General features: G+C 43.8%; 1 protein-coding gene across 1 annotated transcript in view; it reads left to right on the forward strand.

Annotated features, from left to right (window-relative positions):
- MED12L (mediator complex subunit 12L) overlaps positions 1–22,959 on the forward strand; it is a 423,259-nt gene that overhangs the window by 97,614 nt on the left and 302,686 nt on the right. Inside the window, exon 6 of the mRNA XM_036350497.1 lies at positions 528–687. Coding sequence (XP_036206390.1) covers positions 528–687 — 160 coding nt within the window. The remainder of the gene's footprint in view (positions 1–527; positions 688–22,959) is intronic.

Here is a 22,959-nt window from a genome sequence, read left to right on the forward strand (position 1 = left end):
ATTTCTAGCTCAGTTTTTATTAGGCAAATTCACTGTTCCATCATTTTAGCCTCTATTTTAAATTTTGGGCTAAAGGCACTTTTAAAAGCTTTGTGGAAATTGTTAATTCTTATGAAATGGTACAGTCGAAAAACTTTATACAAAAAAGTGTTCTTGAAAGAAATGTAGAGTGGGGACAGTTTCTCACTTGACCTGTCTGTTTCAATTTTGGGATAAACTCAGAGGACTGTCATGAAATTATTATATTTTTCTATTTTGTTGACACGATGAGTAGCTTTCAGCATCTGACAATTTGCAGGTAATTTGTTTTTATAAGGAAGAAAGCACAGCTGATAAAATTGTGTTGCCAATGTGCTAAACATAGTTTTGATTATATTTCCTTAGTGAAAATTTGCTTAAAATCCATTAAGGATATACTTTTTAAAGGAGGATATACTTTCTTATAACCAGAAGGAACTTAGAGTCTCTTTCTTTTGCTAATGGTGAACATAATATGTGATTATTATAAATATGTTATTTCTTTTCAGGTTCCCATCCTTAGTAAAAAAGAAGATGTTTTTGCATATTTAGCTAAATATTCAGTGCCAATGGTTCGAGCAATGTGGCTTATCAAGATGACTTGTGCCTATTATTCTGCTATTTCTGAAGCTAAAATTAAGAAACGCCAGGCTCCTGATCCCAATTTGGGTGAGTGAGAGAGTATGATATGCTGCATGTTTCATTACTGATTCTACACGCAGTTGCTGCTTGCGCTCTCTGTACACAGTGCTGCAAGGTGAGTACTGAGCAGGTTCATGGTGAGGCCAAAAGTCACTCATGGTGCGGGTGGAGAAGCTGGTCGTTGCCCACATACTCCCAGGATCTTGATTCCATCAGCAGGTTCTAGGGATATTGCTTCAGATATGTCCTGCATCCGTACACTTCACCACCTTCTTTATGACTTTATAATAATTTCTTACTGTATTTAGGATGAACGCCATATTCGTTGCCATGGCATCGAGGCCATTTATGATTTAACCTCCCTTCCCAAGATGTCCCGGCCAGACTGCTGTCCCTCTGTCGTCACTCCTGCCGTGCTCCATCCTTCCTCAGGGCTTCTGCATTTTCTCCTCCTGGTACTTGGGTTGCTCTTTAGGGCGTTTGCATCCCTCCTCCTCTTCACTGAGGCTTTGGCTCAGATGTCATTTCCTCAGCAGGATTTCTCTGGACACCTGGCTAATAGCATTTCCTCTCTCTCCTCTTCCTCCCAGTTACAGTCTCAAGTGTTCTTACTTTATCCATAACACGCTTCGCTGTCTGAAATTTTCTTTAAAAGTTTTGTGCCTGTCACCCTCTCCCCTCTCCCCCACCTCCCACGCGTGCACACAGCACACATACTGGCTCAAGACAGGTGTTTACTGAATGAACTGAAGGTAGGGCATTTCTAGTGAGAGTCTTCACTCTTCGGTGACTAGACAGTGACTCCTTGAGGTGATGCTGAAGCGAGCTTTCTAACAGGCTTGATACTGCACTAGAAATGTGCACAGGGAATTGTACATCATGATGTCCATTTCAAAATTAAGTATTCAAATAATTCCTTATGAAATTAAAACATGTTGTTTATGATTGTGTAAAGGAGACCCAGCTGTGACGCTCTGAGGGACAGGGGCAGAAAGCACATGTCCTCAGATGCCAGGCAGGTGGGCTGTGAAGTGGTTGTAAAAGCATAAAAACATACATCCAAAACAAACAAAAAATGCATTTATGGTTGTCCTTTTGAGTTCAGTGTATCTTGTGTGTTAAAACAAATAAGCAAAACTAAACTGCACTTAAAACATCACTGTGTGTGTGTGCGTGTGTGTGCATGTGCGTGTGTGTGTGTGTGTGTGTGTGTGTGTGTGTGTGTGTCCAGGGGAAAAGAGCTGGGAGGAAATTACCCACAATTAATGTGCTTGTCTTTGAGTGCTGTCTCAACTTTGTATTACTTCTGCACTTCTGACTTGAATATTTTTCATTAGCTTATTATTTTATTGAGGGAAATAAAAGAAATGCTGCCTTTTTATACTAAAGTAATCTATATAATAAAAGCCTCAGTGACTGTTATGGCGGAACGACCAGTCGCTATGATGTGCACTGACCACCAGGGGGCAGATGCTCAACGCAGGAGCTGTTCCCTGGTGGTCAGTGTGCTCCCACAGGGGAAGCGCTGCTCAGCCAGAAGCTGGGCTCACGGCTGGCTCCGCGGCAGCGCTAAAGAGCAGTGAGCCAAGCGGTAAGGAGCAGCGTGTAAGGAGCAAGGGTCCCAGACTGTGAGAGGGATGTTCTATTGCTGGCTCACAGGTGGACATCCCTGAGCGGGTCCTGGACTGCAAGAGGGTGCAGGCTGGGCTGAGGGTCACCCCCCCCCCCCTACATGAATTTCGTGCACCAGGCCTCTAGTACATTCTCATAATGGTATTTTCAAATGGTGTTGACATAGATACAGTGTTCAAGTTTCTCTCTCCCTTCTCTGAGTTTTCCTTCTTGGATTTTCCTTCATTCATTGTGTGTATGTACACACACATCACACAAACACGTAGGCAGTTCTTCTTTATATATCTGCATCTCCATAACTATTGCACTTATTAGTGCTTCTCCCCAGAGCCTACACATCTGGTGACTCACTGCTCACCTCTGCTTTGATGACTAACAGACATCTTAAACCTAATGTGTATCAAATCCAACTCTTGACTTCTCGCCATCAGCACTCTTGCTCCTTCCTCAGGCTTTTCCTCCTCAGCCAATGTACATGTGTCCCTGGGTGGATGAAGGTAAGAGCCATATTGTCATGCTGGGCTTTTATCATTCAAAACACTGCATTCAGTCCCTCAGCAATCCTGTCAGCTTTTCTTTCAAAATAGAATCGGAATCTGACAACGTTGTCCTCAGCCCCTGCGGCTACTGCTCTGGCCCCAACCCCTCACCCCCTGTGCCTGTGCCATTGCGGGGCTTCCAGCTGATCTTGTGTTTGTTCTTCTCTAATGACAGCTTTCTGCTTTGTAGCTAAGACATAAATGATTCCATACTTGGAATCCTCTCATGGGTCCTTCTCGCACTCAGATGTCTATGTCAGCCGACACCAGCGGTCCACACGTGACTTTCACCTCAGGCCATGACCCGTGGGTACCTCTCTCCCTCCCACCTCCAAGGTGTCCACCTGCCTGCTCCCCCACTGCTGTCAGCTCACATGGCACTTCATTGTCTTGGTTTCTTTTTGTCATAGCTGTTCATACCACCTCATGTTATATTTTAAATTAATTTTGGGTCACTAATCCGCAGCTATGATGGTTCTCTATGAGAAATGTCAGATTGGTTGAGTCTTGGATCTCCTAGGATGGTGTCTGGCATGCAGAAGGTGCTCAGTAATTTTTAAGATAGTAAATGAATACTTAGACTGAAGTATTTATGTGTCTGTGTATATCTTTATTTTTCCATTTGCCCCAATTCATAATCCTGGAAACTTTCAGCATCACCAGCTATAATGGAGAGCCTACTCCTCTATCCCTTAGATTCTCTTCATATTTTTTTGTAACTTGTTCCTGCCAGTGTTTTCCTTAATGCTTAATTTAATCTGATTTTAACTGTCACAGAAAGATAAAAAAAGATGATCATGCAGAAATGATTCTACCAAATGAAACATGAAACAAGTTTAGAACAAATAAAAGTTTGATAGATCCTCATCATTTGTGAAGAACACAAATGTAGTTGGGGTTTTTAGGAATCTCTCTCTATATAAAAGCCTAAGCGACCGAACGACCAGTTGACCAGTTGCTATGATACGCACTGACCACCATGGGGAAGACGCTCAATGCAGGAGCTGCCCCTTGGTGGTCAGTGCGCTCCCATAGCCAACCTCCCTTAGTCCCTCCCCCAGGCTGCTGGCCAGGCTGAGTGACCCCACCCGTGCATGAATTTGTGCACCAGGCCTCTAGTTTCAGATAAGAGTGTATCACCAAAACCATATGATTTCCTCTACCAAATAAGAGGAGGGAAGCCTGGTTCTAATTTCTTGTTAAGAGCATCATGGAATTTTTGTTATATTCATTACATTTACCATTCTTTTTTTTTAAATTATTTTTTTTAATCCTCACCCGAGGATATTTTTCCATTGATTTTAGAGAGAGTGGAAGAGAGAGAGAAAGACAGAGAGAAACATCGATGTGAGAGAAACACATCTATTGGTTGCCTCCTGTACACGCCCTGACCAAGGCTCGGGCTGGGGAGGAGCCTGCAACCAAGGAAGTGCCCTTCACCGGAATCTAACCCGGAACCCTTCGGTCTGCAGGCCGATGCTCTATCCACTAAGCCAAATCGGCTAGACAGTCCTCTCAACCTTGACCCACAATCTGTGTTCCCTTTAATTGTCATGCCTTTTAAAATCTGGAGTAGTTCTTCCACCTTTCTTTTTCTTGACCTTGAGGTTTTTGGGGAGGACAGGCCAGTTATTTTGTAGACTGTACCTGGATTTGCACTTGTCCAGCTCCTTGAGATTAGATCAGGCGATCACTTTTGGTGGATGCCAGGAAGCAGTGTTGTTGCAGTTCATCATATCGCATTGTCTCCATACTGTTGGGATACTTTGATCAGTTGGGTAAAGTGGTGCCTACCGGATTTGTCCGAAACAAAGTTACTGTTTTATGCTTTGTAATGAATAAGTAATTTAATTCTGTAAATGTCCAATTTATCTCTATTCTGACATGAGTTTTTAAAGTGCAAATGTAACATACTATCTATACTATATGAAAAGAGCATGTTTCAAACATCTCATATTGGTTTAATGTCAGCCTGCTACACCTGGTAACCTCTTACTTTCTGCTTTGTCTTCAGCACCTTCCTTAGCTTCGTGAAGCAGATTATACAGTACATGTGAAAGCATTTGGCTGTGGAGGCAGAGCCATAAAGTAGCAGATTTCACAGTCCACGTAGGCCATACAGCCAGCAAGTACACAAATATATATGTGTTGAGCTGGATTAAGTTGCACACATTTCAGAAGTTTAACTTGCAGTAATAGGTTCTGTGTTCTCGCTTTGATAGAGAAAAGAATCATTCAGCACATTGGGGGTGAGATTCACTATCAGGTGTCACCCTTTTCTGGGGTTGGTTTTATGGCTGCTTTGTCTTGATGGTTGTTCTTTGTAAAGTTTTTTTAATAGACATGGCCTTCATTGCTTTGTAATAGAAACATATGTTTTATTTTCAGTTCCCACGTTCAGAGTTAGAACAGTGCTATGAAATGGCACTGCTGCTTGATTTTATTAAAGAGAGTTTCCCTGAAGTTAGGTGGACTCACAGAAACAAAGGGGCAGGCCCTGGTGTGTAAATTCTTTAAACATAGCCACACAGAAATCTTCACTACCATTCTGAGAGTTACAGACCGAAAATGTAGATTAAATGGGTGCTGCCCTGGGAGCTCTCAGCCAGCACAGACACACCCGGTAGTGTGGACCCAAAAGTGAGAGGAGAGGGGGCTGGGCTTACTGGTGAGGTTTTATATGTAAATTCAAGGAGGGTAAAGGAATATTTGACTTGGATATATTCTAACTTCAGGGCAGCAATTCTAAAATAGAGATGAATTAGGGAAGCTTGGAGGAAGAGGTTGGAATATTTTGTCCTTATGAGTCCTAAAAAAATAAAATACAGAAAAGGAAATGGTTAGACATGATGTTTAGAAAATGCTGTCACATAGGTGAGTGCTGCAGACTTAGGAAAGCACACCAGGCCTAATACATAGTTAGTTTCAGATATTTTTTAGAGTTGAATGATGTTTAGTTTTTAATTGAACAACGATGCTTAGCTGTCTTAAATGTTTTGAGCTCACTAGAGAAAAGCATTTAAAATGGTCTAGCTAATAGTTAAAAATAAAAAAGCAAAACTTACACAGATTTACATAATTAAAGTATGAACAGATCAGGACATATGTCTTTATAGTAAATAACAAGGAGCTCTGTACATTTATTTGTAGGACTTTCCCCTTGAGGTTCTTATTGTGGCTGAGACAACTAATAACTCTGGTATTTACACTTGCTGTCTCTGTAGCATTTCTGGAGGGGCATAGAATTCTCTAATGAGGTCAGCAGGTTGCTCCCTTCAGCCCCAGGTTGAGTCAGCTCTGATAGCACTGTGGAAATGGTCTCAGTTACTTGAGGGAGTGTTTTAGCCTTGGGACCCTTCATCCCCTTGCTGTTGGACCCCAGGGCTGCTTTCCTGTCATCTAATGTGGGAATAGTTGCCCCTCACCAGCTCTCCCAGGATTACTGTGGTGTGCTGTAATACCACATTTCCCGTTCTGTTAGTGACGTCTGCTGGATTCTGTGTATATTCTGCTCATTTCCTGATTTATCATTCAGGTTCTCTGAGAAAGAGAGAGATGCTTTATCCTACTTCAAAGAGGAGGATGCTGAGGTGTGGATGCTGCCTGGAACCCTACCCTCCCTGCACGAATCCACCTAGGCTCTAAGCCCCTTCCACTCTGCTGGTCCGGGGACAGAGGGAGAATGTAGTTGTTAGTCTTCCTTCCTTCTCTAGTATTTGGATTGCTTGGATATATGCCCTACGGCTAATAGTGAAATGAGTGAAATGAATGAAATGTGGAGGGAAGTCCAGGGCGATCCACAGAGGCAATGACATTTGAGTAGTTTGAAAGGAGGTATATCCCAGGAGGCAGAGTAGGGGGTGCTGTATTAGGAAAAGCATTTCTGGCAGAAGAGAAATAGGGTCATCAGATAGTTTGACTAGGAGTGGAACTGCCTGGATTTTATAATTTTTGGCTTAGGCATCGGTTACTAGTGGGCGCTGGTGAAAGGCTGTTTGCTAGAGTGGATATGCCAGTTCTGTCGGCTGGATGCTGGGGAATGTTGAAGGGCCTCTTATTACAGTTGTTATAATACTCCTTCAGTTTCTTGTCTATAAAATGGATGATTGATAGCACCTTTTAAGGATGAAATGAGTCAATACTAAAGTGTTTAGAGTTGTGCCTGGCACACTGTAAATGGCCAATAAGTGTGGACTAGTGAGAGTATGTAGAGCTGCCACTGGGAGTACTGTCATTACTAGCCAGCATTCATAAGTATTATGTGCATCGTGCTGGGAACTTTGTAGACATTATCTGTAATCAGTATAGGAATCTTGCAGTGTAGGTTTCATTATTCCATTTTGTGTATAAGAGACTCGAGCCTCCAAAGTGAGGTCTTTGTTGGCACAGTTGGAGGTAGGCTCACTAGAGGGTGTTTGCTCTTTCCTCCCTGCTGTGACCTGGTTGCTGGGTGCATGTTGTAGGTCTGGGCCCCTGGAAACAGGAAACTTTGCATGGGAGAAAGGTGCAAATGGGGAACAAGATGCAGGGTCGGAGGGCTTTCAGTGGCATTGGAGGGCCAGAACTCTTGTTCTCATGGATGCCGTGGGAGCAGGCAGAGCATAGCACACTCCAGGGGCTATAGAAACCAAAGAGAAAGATGGAATTGTTTGCAAGATGAGCAGCTAGGGGTTGCTGGTTGTTTAATATGGGGAAAACTGAAAGAGGTATCATGGGCATGAGGTCTTTTTGGGGGGAAGAGATAGATTAGAAGAATCTTAAAATGCTTCATGGTTAAACTGCCCCTGAAGTTTTGTTGGGCTGGGGTTGGAGGAGGATGACAGACTTTTCTTGGTTGACTGTACTCTTGGAACCATTGTCCTTATTCCCCTCCTGCCCCGCCCATGCAAAGAAGAAAAGCTACTTTTCTTGCACACTGGGTAATTAATTTGCGACATGTTCACTGAGCTATTTGGACTAGAAAAATACACCCCGCTAAACACATAATTGACAGTCTGGTTTCTTATCTGAGCCCACCAGCTTACTTTCAGTTTGAGTCCTTGCAGACATTGCACACTAACTTTTCTGATTCCGGACACCATCTTCTAGTTCCAAACCTCTACATTTTCAGTGCCCTTATATCTCATTTGTCATGAAAGAGAGATCTGCCTTGCTTGCTTTGAAAATAACCCTGGAGATTAGACAGAATGCTTGCATAAGTGTGATCTAAGTTCATGCTTTACTTGAGCATGAATAGGTTTTCATTGATGAGATAGCTTGGCTCTCTGTAAAAACCATTCTCCAATACAAGGTAAAAGTGTTGCCGCTGCCTCCATCCTGCTCCTCCGCAGTCCTTCACTTAAAAGTTTGAGCATCCGTTGAACCATGCCTGAAACTGGTATTTCATGAGAAATGCTATCTATATATTGGCACAGAAAGATGGCCCAGGCTCGCCTTGTACTTTTTCTGCCTCATATCCTCCGTCAACCATTTCTTTAAGAAACCCTGCTTCTTCCTAGTGTTTAGAAAGCAAGATCCGAATGCCAAAGATATCACAGCAGTTAGGATGCCGTGGCATCCAAGCCCTATCCATGGATGGTGGACACACACAGGACTGCATGTGTGTGCATGCATATGGGAGTTTATATTCCTCTTTTATTAATTTCTTCAATTTTATGTTTATCTCATTTCTGTTACATGAACAATTAAATGATTCTTATAAACATACTAGTGGCCTGGTGCACAAAATTTGTGCACGGGGGAGGGGGTGTTCCTCAGCCCAGCCTGCACCCTCTCCAATCTGGGACCCCTCAAAGGATGTCCTACTGCTGGTTTACAGGGATCGGGCCTAAACCAGCAGTCAGACATCCCTCTAGCAATCTGGGACTGCTGGCTCCTAACCACTCACCTGCCTGCCTGATTGCCCCTAACCACTCTGCCTGCCGGCCTGCTCACCCCTAACTGCCCCCCTGCTGCCAGCCTGCTTGCCCCCAAATGCCCCCCCCCGCCAGCCTGCTCACCCTCAACTACCACAACCCCCTCCCCCCCACCCCCCGCTGGCCTGCTCACCTCCAACTGACCCCCAATGATGGCCTGCTTGCCCCCAACTGGCCCCCTTGCTGGTCTGCTTACCCCCAATGGCCCCGACCCTCACCAGCCTGATCACCCACAACTGCCCTCCCCTCTTGGCCTCTAACTGCCTCTACCTCGGCCCCGCCACCATGGCTTTGTCCAGAAGAACGAATGTCCGGAAGGTCTCCTGGAAGGTCTCCCAGTCTAATTAGCATATTACCCTTTTATTAGTATAGATACTCACTTCAGAATTAAAATCTGCTACAGTCTTTTGTTGGGAAGACAGGACAGGAAGACAGGGATATGTAAGTAATGGCTTGGTGGGAGGTGAAAGGAGCTGAGTATTCCATCACCTTCCATACAGGAAGCCAGTAGATAATGCTTCGAACCAAGAAGTAGGCCTGTAAGCATGGTATTTAGAGATGAAGAGGTAAACAAAAGACATGGAGAGGAGAGTTAAGGAGAATCGTGTTTGGAGAGTGGGAAATGAGGGCTTTATGCCGGTGGGCAGCTGCTTTCACAAGGCATGTAGAACTGCGGACTCCAAGACTGCAAGTCTAACTTTGATAAAAAAAAGTTAACTAAAACCTAGTCTCTGCCCCCAGTTAGTATTATTTTGTTGCTGCCTTTTCTGGAAGATACCTTGCTATAAAAATATGTGTTATGAAAAAGATTTGAAGGGAGTTCAGGGAATGCATTACAATTTTAGTTGTTGTTGGATAATATTACTAGTGTTTACTTTTCACTAAGCCGAGTACTTGCTTCTTAGGACCTTAACAAAAATGAAGTAAGTATTCTTTGTAAAAATTGGGAGACATATTTTTTTATGTGTCTAGTTGCTCAGTTAATTGAATATGTGAAACTTCCTTATTTACAGAGACTAAAAAATTGTGCTAAAAAACAAAGTTTGTCATCCTAACCGTTTAAGTGTCCAGGACAGTGGTGTGACCTGCACTGCGCACATTGTTGTGCAGTAGATCTAGAATTTTTTCATCTTGCAAAACTGAAAACTATACCCACTGAATAGTGGGGAACTGATGGAGAGGCTGGAAAAGTTAGGGAATGTTTCTGAAGGAGAAAAATATGAACTGGGTCTTGTAGAAATGTAGCCTTAAAGTAAAAATTTGGAACATATTTTTGTCTTCTTTTTGCATCTTAAAAAGTATTTCTTGATCTTAAATTAGTTAATTATCTTCTTCCCTTGCAGGCTGCGAGCAAATGAGTTAGGTTTATAGTTCTGTTATGTGCACTGTCTATACTATTATCATTTCTTCTCATCTTGTTGATTTGGGTGAATTATGTAATCTGGCATTTTCTGTTAAGAACCTGTTGCCACTCAACATTTTCTCCTCAATTTTAATGCTAACTCATGCTTGGATTAATTGTCTTCTATGATAAAATGGTAATCAGAATCCAAATTTAATTGTCAATATTGAATTTTTACTCTTCATGGCTGTTAGTACATGCATGCATGTCTACACTGGAAATATATTATGCTACAAAAATACCTACTTTGCCATTTGGAGCAGTGCTCCCGAAATCCCTCTGAGGCAACTGATTATCTTCAGTTTACAAAAGGGGGATGGCGGGGGGTTGGGGTGGGTGGGGGAAGGAAATCCCCAGAAAGTAGGAAGACTGGGAATTCTGTCCTCAACTTGTTTCTGGGTCCTGTTTGCTTTATAGAATTTCCAGCCTGCTCAAATGAAAGCAGGGTGACTGAGGGTTTGGGAAGGGTAGTGTTGTTGGGCGAGATATGAAAGGTGCTTCAAAAGCTTGGTGCTCAGTGAGTTTTAATTTGTAGTCCATCTTGCAGGTCTGTTGTTTAGCAGGGGTGGGGAACATCTGGTCTAGACTGTGTAAGGCCCACAAAATCATTTGGTCTGGTTCTGCCAAGGCATTAGGGGTGAGTTAATTGACCAAATATAGCAGGCTAATTTTTAAGTTGATAGCTTTGTATGGCCCTCAAATGATGTTATAAATATCCAAATGGCCCTTGGCAGAAAAAAAAGGTTCCCCACCCCTGGCTTACCGCCTATACATGAGAAATTTTTAAAGAGACAGCATCTTGTGTGACTGCATTTTTAAATAGGTAACACATCTCTGTGGTAGAAAACACCAAACATTCAGATGTTCAGACTGAGCTAGCTCCTTACCGCTCCTCCAGTACCCTCCACCCCTCACCACACACTTCGGAAGCAGTTGTTACCGGCTTCTGTATATCTTCTGAGTTGTTTTGTGTGTATCTTAGTTTGCTTTTATGTTTGAGAGAATTGGTGTATGTAGTAGCCTTGTTCTTTTAAAGGGTTGTAGGCTACTAACTTTTCATGACTTACGAAAGTTGTATCTTTTTGCTATTTGTACTGGAGTGTTAATTCCATAATGAATAGAAAGTTGTTGTTGTTTTTTAATTTAAAAAAGACATCCTTTCAGTTTCAGATCATTTTCTGACAAATTGTGTATAATCTTCCAAATGAAGTCCCTGGACCAAAGCGGCTCTAAAAGCCCATTTTGGCTTCCTGGTATTTTGAGTCAGGGAACACTCAGCTTGTATTGGTAGAATAGAAAATGCATCGGTTAAGGGTCAGTGCATGATCAGTTGGGATCGCTTTGTGAGAGTAGCACAGCTAACGTGAATAGATTCAATTAAATGGATATATCATGCCTCACTCTTTGGTTCCCAGAAGAGGAAAACTCGGTGGTTTCCCAGGGAGGGGCCATGGGGCTACGCAGTGTGGAAGCGTTGGTGTGTGTTGGAGCTTTTCGGACTAGAGTTACTGTGCGTGGTTGTCTGGCAATGTAATGTCTGTGGTAGCACTTGGACTTGTGTCCTGGTGAAAGACTTCCCTTCTTGTTCCAAAGTATGAACTTCCCAGCACCTGCATTTAGGATGTAAGCAGTAAACAGTCTGCTTTAGCGTAGAAACTACTCAGACCACATCGATTATGGAATGAAATTCCAATGCAAATAAAATGTAATTTATTTTTGCTTCACAAATGACTGAGGCTTTCCACCACATCCTCTGTAGCAAGAGCTAGAAGAGGACTGAGGTAATGAAATATCCGATGTAATCATTCAGGTAGGTTGGATGCCTTCAGTGGGGTGGGCAGCCAATCTTTCCTCAGAGCTGCTCCATTTCTCTACCCCCCGCCCAGCCTTTATGCCGAGGGTTTAGGAGGGCACAGGGGTGTGTTTGCCACCCAGGAAAGCCAAGCTATTGTCTCATCAAGTCTGCCTCTTACCAAAGACAATTTTGTTGTCTTGCTCTAGCTTTCCTCTCCTGGGGCAATATAATCCATGGCTTGGTCTCATGTGGAAGGCTGGGGGAACTGTCCTAAGGGGTTAATTAAATGTACTAGTTTAATATTTGTGAAAATAATGTTCCTGTTATTCTTGCTAGGAACATCTCACCATGGCTCACTCAGGTTTCTATAGACGCCGAGAAGATTTGAGAAACTTCCCACTTGATAGTAAGGCATTAATTGCAAACAGCTATGTCACGCCCCTGTTGGCTGAGGTTTAGTATGAGCCACCTGTTGGGAAGAAACCTGGAAGCTATCCTTGTGCCAAGAAGCTGGTTGTATGATTGACATGTTGAATAAGAAATTCTTGTTCTAGGGGCTAAAATTGGATCCTGTGGCTTCCAAGAGCCTTGCTTCAGATGCATGTATGGGGTAGATAGGGAAAAAGGACAACTAGAAAAATCCCTAAATGCAATGGTTGAGCATTGTCTGCAGTAAAATGGAAACAGGAATTGGAGATCTGACAGCAGGAGGGAGAACTAAGAACAGAGTCAAATGCTGTTCTCCTGAGGTGTCAGATGCCATGGCACTTGCAAGCACAGCGTGCAGACAGGAGTTTCCTTGCTGCTGGGACACAAGTCTCCTCCCAGTCCTCCCTGTCAGCACCTCTCCATTCTCTGCCTGGGCCCTTGCCACTCATTTCCTCATTTGGCCACTTGTCTCTTTTTACTTTGAAATCCTCAAGCATGCCCTGACTGGTTTGGCTCAGTGGATAGAGCGTCAGCCTGCGGACTGAAGGGTCCCAGGTTCGAGTCTGGTCAAGGGCATGTACCTTGGCTGCAGGCACATCCTCAGTGGGGGGGGGGGGGGGGGGTGTGTGCAGGAGGCAGCTGATCGATGTTTCTCTCTCATTGATGTTTCTAACTCTCTATCCCTCTCCCTTCCTCTCTGTAAAAATACCAATAAAATATATTAAAAAAAAAAGAAATCCTCAAGCATGAACTATCAGTCACACAACTGTGCAGATATCTATTTCCTAGAGACCCGGTGCACAAATTTGTGCATGGGGGCCGATTGGGCTGGGCTGACAGGGGTAGGGGACCCTGGAGGTTGGCTGCTGGCCCCACCCCCGATGGGGGCGATCGGAGGCAGGGGTGGCTGGGGGGAGGGGATGTGGGAGGTTGAAGGGCTGGCCCTGCCCCTGATCAGGGTAGTGGGGGCGATTGGGGCCCAGATGTTGGGGAGGAAAGGAAGGGCCGCATGAGGTTGGCTGGCCAGCCCTGCCCCTGATTGGTTGGAGGGGGCTGGCTGGAGAGTGGGCCTGTGGGCGGTTGGGGGTGCCAATTGGCTGCCACAGTGCATGTATGTCATAGCGACCGATTGTTCCGGCCATTCTAGTTGTTCCATTGTTCTGGTTGCTTGGCTTTTATTAATATATATATATATATATATATATATATATATATATATATATATATATATATAGATTGCCTAATAGTGGCCCGTATCTTTTTGGAGGTATTTTTGTCACTCTCCCCTCAACTATATTATTCACTCCTTAGGCAGAGTGTCCTGTGTCAGCTTTTCACCTCTCTCTTCAGGCTGCCCTCCTTGCCTCTCACCTTCCCTTGAATTTCAGAAAGACACTGTTGGGAGTCTCACTTGGCCACCTGCTCACTCCCACCTAGACACGCTTACCAGCAGTTCTTACCTGTCTTCCTTGGCTTGGCCAGTGAGATTCCACTTGCACCTACTTCCTACCGGTGGACCTCTGTCTGCCTAGCCCTATAAATCACATAAGTTTGCTTTCTCCTGGGTATGCATTGCACTTCTAACATGTTATATATCACATAATTCTCAAAATAACCCTGTAGACTAAGTACACATATCAGCCCTGTTTTATAGACAGGGGCAGAATGAGTTGCCCATGACCCCAAAGCTGAAGTGATGGAGCGGGACAGGAATCAGGCTGCCTGCCCCCAGAAGCTGTGCTCCTCACCACCACCAGGTCGGTAACTGACACCGAGGGCTGGAAGAGCACTGGGTGCCCTGTGAGCACACAACCCACATTCTTACTCTGCAGAATAGACATACCTGCTCCTGGACTGTCTGTGGGACATGTCGTCACAATCAGGAAACAGCCCCCACGTCTGTGCCTTCACCCTGGCCTTCTTATGAGTGTTAGAGCTGTGGATCCATTTGCCCCTGGACACGTTTTCTGATGAATATCTGTGACACCTCTGTGCCTCGCCAGCACAGCCAAGGGTGATCCCAAGTAGGGGTGATGAAAGGATTAAGAAAAGACAGACAAGAGAATGAAAGCTGGGTCTCGGTGGGACGCTGCCCTCTCTGATGGAGAGAGACAGCGACCACACCCACAAGCCGTGTCTTTATTTTATAGCAGATGCCACGAGGCAAAGTAGGGACATGATCAAGATGTTTACAGCATTCTCGTTGGTTTCAACACTACTCAGCTACATGCACCTGAACTCTATCACACAGGCACGTGGGGCCACGTGTTCGGACCACAGGTTCAAGCTTACAGCTATAGCTGTTGGCTAATTGTGCTGGGAAGGCTCTGCCCTCCAGCTGGGACTTGCACGTGGCAACGAGAGGACTGTGCCCTCTCATTAGTCCGAGGCTTTAACCTGTCCAAAATACTGTAGCTGCGCCCCATACACCTCAAGTTCAGATGTTCAAAACGGAAGTCAGAACTAGAAAGCCTGAATAAGCTTGGTGGGTTGTATCAGTGTCTCTCCTGCTTGTGATATTGTACTGTTGTTTTACAAGATGTTAACCTTTGGGAAGAATAGCTAAAAGGCATGTGGGATCTCTCTCCATTATTTCTTACAATCACATGTGAACCTGTAATTATGTCAAGATAAAAAGCTTATTTAAAACAAAAAGTTAATGAAAATAATGTAAACTCAGTTCCTTCACCCTCCTGCCCCACTTGCTGTCTATTCCACATCACAGTTGATGGCACTGAGAGCTCCGAAAGCCACCCTAGCCCTCTGTCTTCCCTTCTCTCCAATATCAGGTTGGTGCTGTTCTACCTGCTTCTCTTTTATTCCCTCCTCAGTCACCTCCCCACTGCACTTGGGAGCCTCCTTTTAAGACTTCCTTAGAGTCGTAATTTGTATACCTGATTCCTTTGCCTAAAATCATTCAGTGGTTTTTAATCATTTGTGATAAAAGACTGAACTATTAGCTTGTCACTGCCTGGGTCAGTCACTGGGCTGCTGCTTATAAATGCGGGTTTTTAGTCTCCCCTGGATTTACTGGGTGGAAGTCTGTGTATTGGAGTGCCCTCTGGTGACCATTTTGTGCACTAGCTTTTGAGGATCTTGGGCCACCTTCCTAGCCTCCCTCTCTCTCTGCCTCCCTGCCTGGAACGCTGCACACTGCTGTTCCTGTCTGTGCAACTCCTTGGTACCACCCCTCAAGACTTGGCTAAAATGGCCCCCTGCTTCCTTTCCTGTGTCCCATGACAAGTCAAAGCACTTACTACATTGCTGTCAACATCTGTGCCCCATGTGTCTCCCCATCTCAGGGATGAATCGCCTCGGGTAGGGACGGCTTTCTCCTCACCTTTGTAGCCCCATATCCCAGGAGAGCTTGTGGCCTATAGGCATTTAATGCTTGCTGCCAAATACCCATGGTTATGTTATCTTGAGTTGTCACTGATCTCCAAGTAACAATAACTAGTGTCATTGTTCAGTAAATAAAACCACAGAGAAATGGCCAATTCAAAATAACATAGTTCTCAACCACACAAAAACTGATACTCAGTATTTGCCAGTAAACACCATTGTTCTCCAGGTAATTCTATGTTAGAGAAACTTACTTTAAGCATAAGAAATATTTCAACAATTTATCACACAATAGCATTGCCACCAAGTGCCAGCAGCCCCCAGCCCTTCCCTGTAGAGGCCTGACTTTACTCACCATTCAGTCGGCAGCCGGTCTGGGTCACCGCACTGAGGCAGCAGCTTCCATTTGGGCGACTCATCCAGGCTGCTAGTCAGCATGCCGTTTTCCCCGTTCATTCCCCAAGCGAACAGTGGCGAATAGGGGATTTCAGGTTTCCTGTGAATCTGATAGGGTACAACCAATTAACTTTTAGAAGCCTTTTCTTATGGAAGTAACACAAAGCACAGAGACATGTCCAAGATTGTAATAAAGTCCTTTTACTCCTCACCCAGCTTTAACCCTTAACGCCTAGCCACTCTTGTTTCTACCCCTCCCCCACCTCCCTGCCCACCCTCCCCAAAGTCATATCATTTTATAGTGGATTACTATGAATCTTTTGCTTCAGAAATGCAGTGATTTCTTATTAGTAGTAAAGTATTTTTTCTTCTTTTTTTTTTAATTAAATCTTTATTGTTCAGATTATTACATTTGTTCCTTTTTTCCCCCCATAACTCCCCTCCTCCCAGTTCCTGCCCCACCCTGCCTCCCCACTCCCCACCAACTGTCCTCATCCATAGGTGCACGATTTTTGTCCAGTCTCTTCCCGCATCTCCCATACCCCTTTCCCCCCCAAGAATAGTCAGTCCATTCCCTTTCTATGTCCCTGATTCTATTATAATCACCAGTTCATTCTGTTCATCAGATTATTTATTCACTTGATTCTTAGATTCACTTGTTGATAGATGCATATTTGTTGTTCATAATTTGTATCTTTACCTTTTTCTTCCTCTTCCTCTTCTTAAAGGATACCTTTCAGCATTTCATATAATACTGGTTTGGTGGTGATGAACTCCTTTAGCTTTTCCTTATCTGTGAAGCTCTTTATCTTACCTTCAATTCTGAATGATAGCTTTGCTGGATAAAATAATCTTGGTTGTAGGTTCTTGGTATTCATCACTTTGAATATTTCTTGCCACTCCCTTCTGGCCTGCAAAGTTTCTGTTGAGAAATCAGCTGACAGTCGTATGGGTATTCCCTTGTAGGTAACTGAGTTTCTTTCTCTTGCTGTTTTTAAGATTCTCTCTTTATCTTTTGCTCTTGGCATTTTAATTATGATGTGTCTTGGTGTGGTCCTCTTTGGATTCCTTTTGTTTGGGGTTCTCTGCGCTTCCTGGATGTGTAAGTCTATTTCTTTCACCAGGTAGGGGAAGTTTTCTGTCATTATTTCTTCAAATAGGTTTTCAGTATCTTGCTCTCTCTCTTCTTCTGGCACCCCTATAATTCTGATGTTGGTACGCTTGAAGCTGTCCCAGAGGCTCCTTACACTATCCTCGCATTTTTGGATTCTTTTTTCATTTTGCTTTTCCGATTGGGTGTTTTTTGCTTCCTCGCATTTCAGATCATTGACTTGATTCTTGCGCTCCTCTGGTCTGCTGTCGGGAGTCTGTATAATATTCGTTATTTCAGTCCGTGTATGCTTAATTTCTAGTTGGTTCCCCAATATAACATCGAGGGTCTCATTAGTTTTCTTGTAGATCTCATTAAGTTTATCGGCAGCTTCTAAACAGTTCTTGAGAGACCTTAAAAGTGTGGTTCTGAACTCTATATCTTCCATTGACAATTTTGTCCTGTTTCTTTGTCTCCGAATTTTGTTATGCTTCCTTGGTGCACCCCCTAGTGGTCTTTGTGCGCAGTCTTATAGTTAAACCTTGATTGTTGTAGCTAATACCAGGGAGGGTTTGACCTCCAGGCCAAGTGGCTATGAGAATCAGCTGTGTCTGCAGTGAGAGAACTTCTGTCCTCTAGGGAGGTGCTAATCTAGCCTTTGCCTGAGGCTATCCGGCAAATGCCTGTGTGCAGGGCTTGGGCTGGGCGGGTCGCACAGGATCAACAGGGTGGGCCGGAGAGAGCAGTTATGGCGGCTCTCAGTCCTGTCCCCAGGGGCTCTGCCTCTCTGAGTCCCAGCACCCGCTGCAAACCTCGGAGAGAAAGCTGCACTCGCTCTGACCGAAGCCAGACAGTCCTGCTTCTCCCGTTTGAGTCTGGGTCCCTAAAGACTCACCTGTATCTGGAGCTCAGAGTCTGCGACTCCCTCCCGATTGAAAATGCCAACCGCGCCCTCTGCCGCCAGCCTGTTCCGCGCACTCCGCAACTCAGAATTTGACTTCAGCACTGCGCCTCCTCTGAGTGTCCGTATGCGTTTCTCTTTCCTCCTAGTTGTAGGACTTCCACTCAGCCAGCGTTCCTGTGGTTCTGGGTGATGTCCGTTCCGTTTTTTAGTTTCACTTTTGAAGTAGTTGTTCAAGGCAGCAAACTCTGGCATTAACCTATGCCGCCATCTTGGTTCTCCCAGTAGTAAAGTATTTTAAGAAAACATTTTTAAAATTGATAAGACAGCTTCACTAAGCTATAATTTACCTGCTGTATACTTCATTTAAAATGTGCAACTTAGTTGTTTTAGTGTGTCCATAGAGTTGTGAAGCCATCACCATGTTTCAGGACATTTTTATCACACTTAGAAGAAATATTGTAGCCATTAGCAGTCATTCTCTGTTTCCCTTCAGTTGCCCTCAGCTCTAGGCAATCTAATAGCCTTATAGCTTTGCTTGTTTGGGACATTTCATATAAATGGAGTCATACCGTATTTGGTCTTTTGAAACTGGCTTCTTTCAGTCAGCATAATGTTTTCAAGGTTCATCCAGGTAGCAGTGTGCATCAATTGTCCACTCCTTCTCCTGACTGAATGTATTCCATTGTATGCATGTAACATTTTATCTATCCATTCATCAGTTGATGGGCATTTAGGTGCTTTTATTTTTTGGCTATTATGAATTATGCTGCTATAAATACTTGTTTAGGAATTCTTGTGTGAACATGTGTTTTGATTTCTCCTGGGCATATAAATAGTTGTGAAATTTTTGGGTTATGTGGTAACTCTGTTTAACCTTTTGAGGAATTGCCAAACTTTTCCACAGTGGGTACATATTTTATTACATTTCTCCTAGCAATGCACAAGAAATTCTAATTCGTACACATTCTCACCTAAGCTTATCACCTGTCTTTTTGTTCTAACTGTCCTAGTAGTATCTCAGTGTTGTTGTTTTTTTAATATATATATTTATTTTATTTTATTTTTTTATTAATTAAATCTTTATTGTTCAGATTATTACATTTGTTCCTCTTTTTTCCCCCCATAACTCCCCTCCACCCAGTTCCCACCCCACCCTCCTCCCTCACTCCCCACCCACTGTCCTCATCCATAGGTGCACGATTTTTGTCCAGTCTCTTCCCACATCCCCCTCACCCCTTTACCCCCCCCCAATAATAGCCAGTCCACTCCCTTTCTATGCCCCTGATTCTATTATAATCACCAGTTCATTCTGTTCATCAGATTATTTACTTGATTTTCAGATTCACTTGTTGATAGATGTATATTTTGTTGTTCATAATTTGTATCTTTACCTTTTTCTTCTTCTTCCTCTTCTTAAAGGATACCTTTCAGCATTTCATACAATACTGGTTTGGTGGTGATGAACTCCTTTAGCTTTTCCTTATCTGTGAAGCTCTTTACCTGACCTTCAATTCTGAATGATAGCTTTGCTGGATAAAGTAATCTTGGTTGTAGGTTCTTGGCGTTCATCACTTTGAATATTTCTTGCCACTCCTTTTTGGCCTGCATAGTTTCTGTTGAGAAATCAGCTGACAGTCGTATGGGTACTCCCTTGTAGGTAACTGACTGTTTTTCTCTTGCTTCTTTTAAGATTCTCTCTTTGTCTTTTGCTCTTGGCATTTTAATGATGATGTGTCTTGGTGTGGTCCTCTTTGGATTCCTTTTGTTTGGGGTTCTCTGCGCTTCCTGGATGTGTAAGTCTATTTCTTTCACCAGGTAGGGGAAGTTTTCTGTCATTATTTCTTCAAGTAGGTTTTCAGTATCTTGCTCTCTCTCTTCTTCTGGCACCCCTATAATTCTGATGTTGGTATGCTTGAAGCTGTCCCAGAGGCTCCTTACACTATCTTTGTATTTTTGGATTCTTTTTTCATTTTGCTTTCCAGGTTGGGTGTTTTTTGCTTCTTCGTATTTCAAGTCTTTGACTTGACTCTTGCAATCTTCTAGTCTGCTGTTGGGAGTCTGTATAATATTCTTTATTTCAGTCAGTGCATGCTTAATTTCTAGTTGGTCCTTTATCACAACCTCGAGGGTCTCATTAGATTTCTTGTTGATCTCATTAAGTTTATTGGCAGTTTCTAGAAAATTCTTGAAAAACCTTAAAAGTGTGGTTTTGAACTCTATATCCAGTAGTTTTCTTTCCTCCATTTCTGTCATTTGTGTCCTTTTTCTTTGTCTCGGCATTTTTTATCCTTCCCTGTGTTGATAAAGTGGTTTTCTGTGCTAAGTGTCCTCTAGAGCCCAGTGGTTCAGTGTCCCCAATTACCTGAGGTGGACACTCTTGGTGCACCCCCTTGTGGTCTTTGTGCACAGTCTTGTTGTAGTTAAACCTTGATTGTTGTAGGTATCACTGGGAGGAATTGACCTCCAGGCCAATTGGCTGTGAGAATCAGCTATGTCTACAGTGGGAGAACTTCTGTGCTGGAGACACCCCTCTGGGGCAAGACTTGCTTCAATGGGGCTTTGGTGCTCACTGAGTCTGCCCCCTGAGTGTGTCCTTTATGGTTCCATGGAGCTACAAACTGGATTGTCCCACTCTGACCTCTGGGTGGCTCCTGGCTCCTGGATCTCTAGGGAGGTGCTAATCTAGCCTTTGCCTGAGGCTATCCAGCTAAAGCCTCCCTGCAGGGCTTGGGCGGGGCGGGTCCCTGGGATCAACAGGGCGGGGCTAGCAGTTATGGCTGCTCTCAGTCCTGCCCTCAGAGACTCTGCTTCTCAATGTCCCAGTAATCGCTGCAAGCCCCTCGGAGAGAAAGCTGCCCTCGAGTTCCGACTGATGCCAGACAGTCCTGCTTATCCGGTATGAGTCTGGGTCCCTAGAGACTCACCTGGAACTGGAGCTCAGAGCCTGAGACTCCCTCCTGATCGAAAATGACAACCGCGCCCTCAGCCGCCAGCCCGCTCCACATGCACCTCCGCACTTAGTATTTTACTTCCGCACTGCGCCTCCTCTGAGTCTCAGTATGCTTTTCTCTTTCCTTCTAGTTGTAGAATTTCCACTCAGCCAGCCTTCCTGTGGTTCTGGATGATGTCCGTTCCGTCTTTTAGTTGTATTTTTGAAGTGGTTGTTCGAGGCAGCAAACTCCGGTGTTTACCTATGCCACCATCTTGGTTTCTCCCTAATATATATTTTTTATTCATTTCAGAGGAAGGGGAGGGAGAAAGAGATAGAAACATGTATGATGAGAGAGAATCATTGATCGGCTGCCTCCTGCATGTCCCATACTGAGGGTTGAGCCCGCAACCTGGGCATGTGCCCTGACCAGGAACCAAACCATGACCTCCTGGTTCATAGGTCGATACTCAACCAGCTGGGCAGTGTGGCTTTGACTTTCATGTCCCTGGTGGCTGATGTTGAACATCTTTGTATTTGCTTATTGGCCAACCATGTATATTTTTTGGAGAAATGTCTATTAAAATTCTTTGCCCATTTAAAAATGGGTTGTCTTTTTATTATTGAGTTGCAATAGTTCATTATATATTATAGATCTGAGTCCCTTATTCGATGTATGATTTGCAAGTATTTTCTTTCAATTAGTGGGTTGCCTTTCCCCTTTGTTGATGGTATCCTTTGATAAAGAAAGCATTTTAACAACAAAAGGCATGAGAAAAATGGTAGAAAATCCTTCAGTTATTATTACTGAGTTTTTAGAAATAGAGTGTGGGGCATGTTACACCTACTGAAGGTTTTTTCCTCCATTCAGTCTGCACCAAAGTCAGGCTGATTAAACCCTCTACATCCTGCAGTTTCGAGAAGCAGGCTGTCCTCCCTGTGGAGAAGCAAGAACCTTTTGTTATAATGGTACAGTCTCAGGAAGAATTTTCCCTGGTGGCTGTTGGGTATAGGCTTCTCCTGTGTCCTTGACATAGCACTGGGTCACCTTACAGATAGATTTGTGCATTAGTCTCTAGACTTGGTGGGCATTTTAAAAAAATCATCAGCATTGTATTTATTTCACATAGTGGGTTCCCATTGGCTTTGGAAACAGGAAAGAATCCAGCCAGGAAAATGAACCTTCACAAATACATACATTTATTGGAAGTTTATTAAAATATAATTGAAAGTTTCATATTTGCATGGGCCTTTGGAGCACATTGGTTAGCAGGTGCTTCTAGTTAAGTTGGTTATAATAAACACAGTGCATCAGAGAGGGAATTTGGCATTTTCCCTATAGTGGTGTGTGAAACCTTCAAGGTATGTAGTGATGAATTTAAACTAGAAAGCAAAGATGTTTGTATGAAGATTTGAGAGTCAGAATGATTGGGAAGGAACTTGATTTAGTAGTCATTTTGAGAGAACCTTGGGGTGCATTGATTCAAGTCAATACTTGATGGTTGACTATGTATGGCAGAGTTTTATGGGGATGAAAGAGAGAGATGGAGGGGATTCTAAGATATCGGTTAGAGAAGAGAGGGAGACCCCCGCTAGGTGGTAGGGTGGTGTCCAGAGACTAGAGAAGGTTATGTGTTAGATGTGACATTTGAATTGGGCCCAGGAAAATTCTCATGCATGAACACAGGTAAGTAGAGAAGGATTGTTGGTAGAGATTGAATCAGAGGCATGAGAGTCAGAGCAGTTTGGGCTGGTGGAGTACGAAATGCTAGGTGGTAGGGAGTGTTTGAAGTGATTCCAATTCCTAGCTAAGGAGTTTAGCCTTCATTCATGATGGGTTGCTGATCAGCGAAGGGTTTGGAACCAGGGAGCTGACGTTGATTCTGTAAGTCTGCCTGTGGAGTAGGTGTTAGGCATTGGTAGCTC

This window comes from Myotis myotis, unplaced genomic scaffold (genome assembly GCF_014108235.1).
Source record: "Myotis myotis isolate mMyoMyo1 unplaced genomic scaffold, mMyoMyo1.p scaffold_m19_p_2, whole genome shotgun sequence".
NCBI classification, from domain to species: domain Eukaryota; kingdom Metazoa; phylum Chordata; class Mammalia; order Chiroptera; family Vespertilionidae; genus Myotis; species Myotis myotis.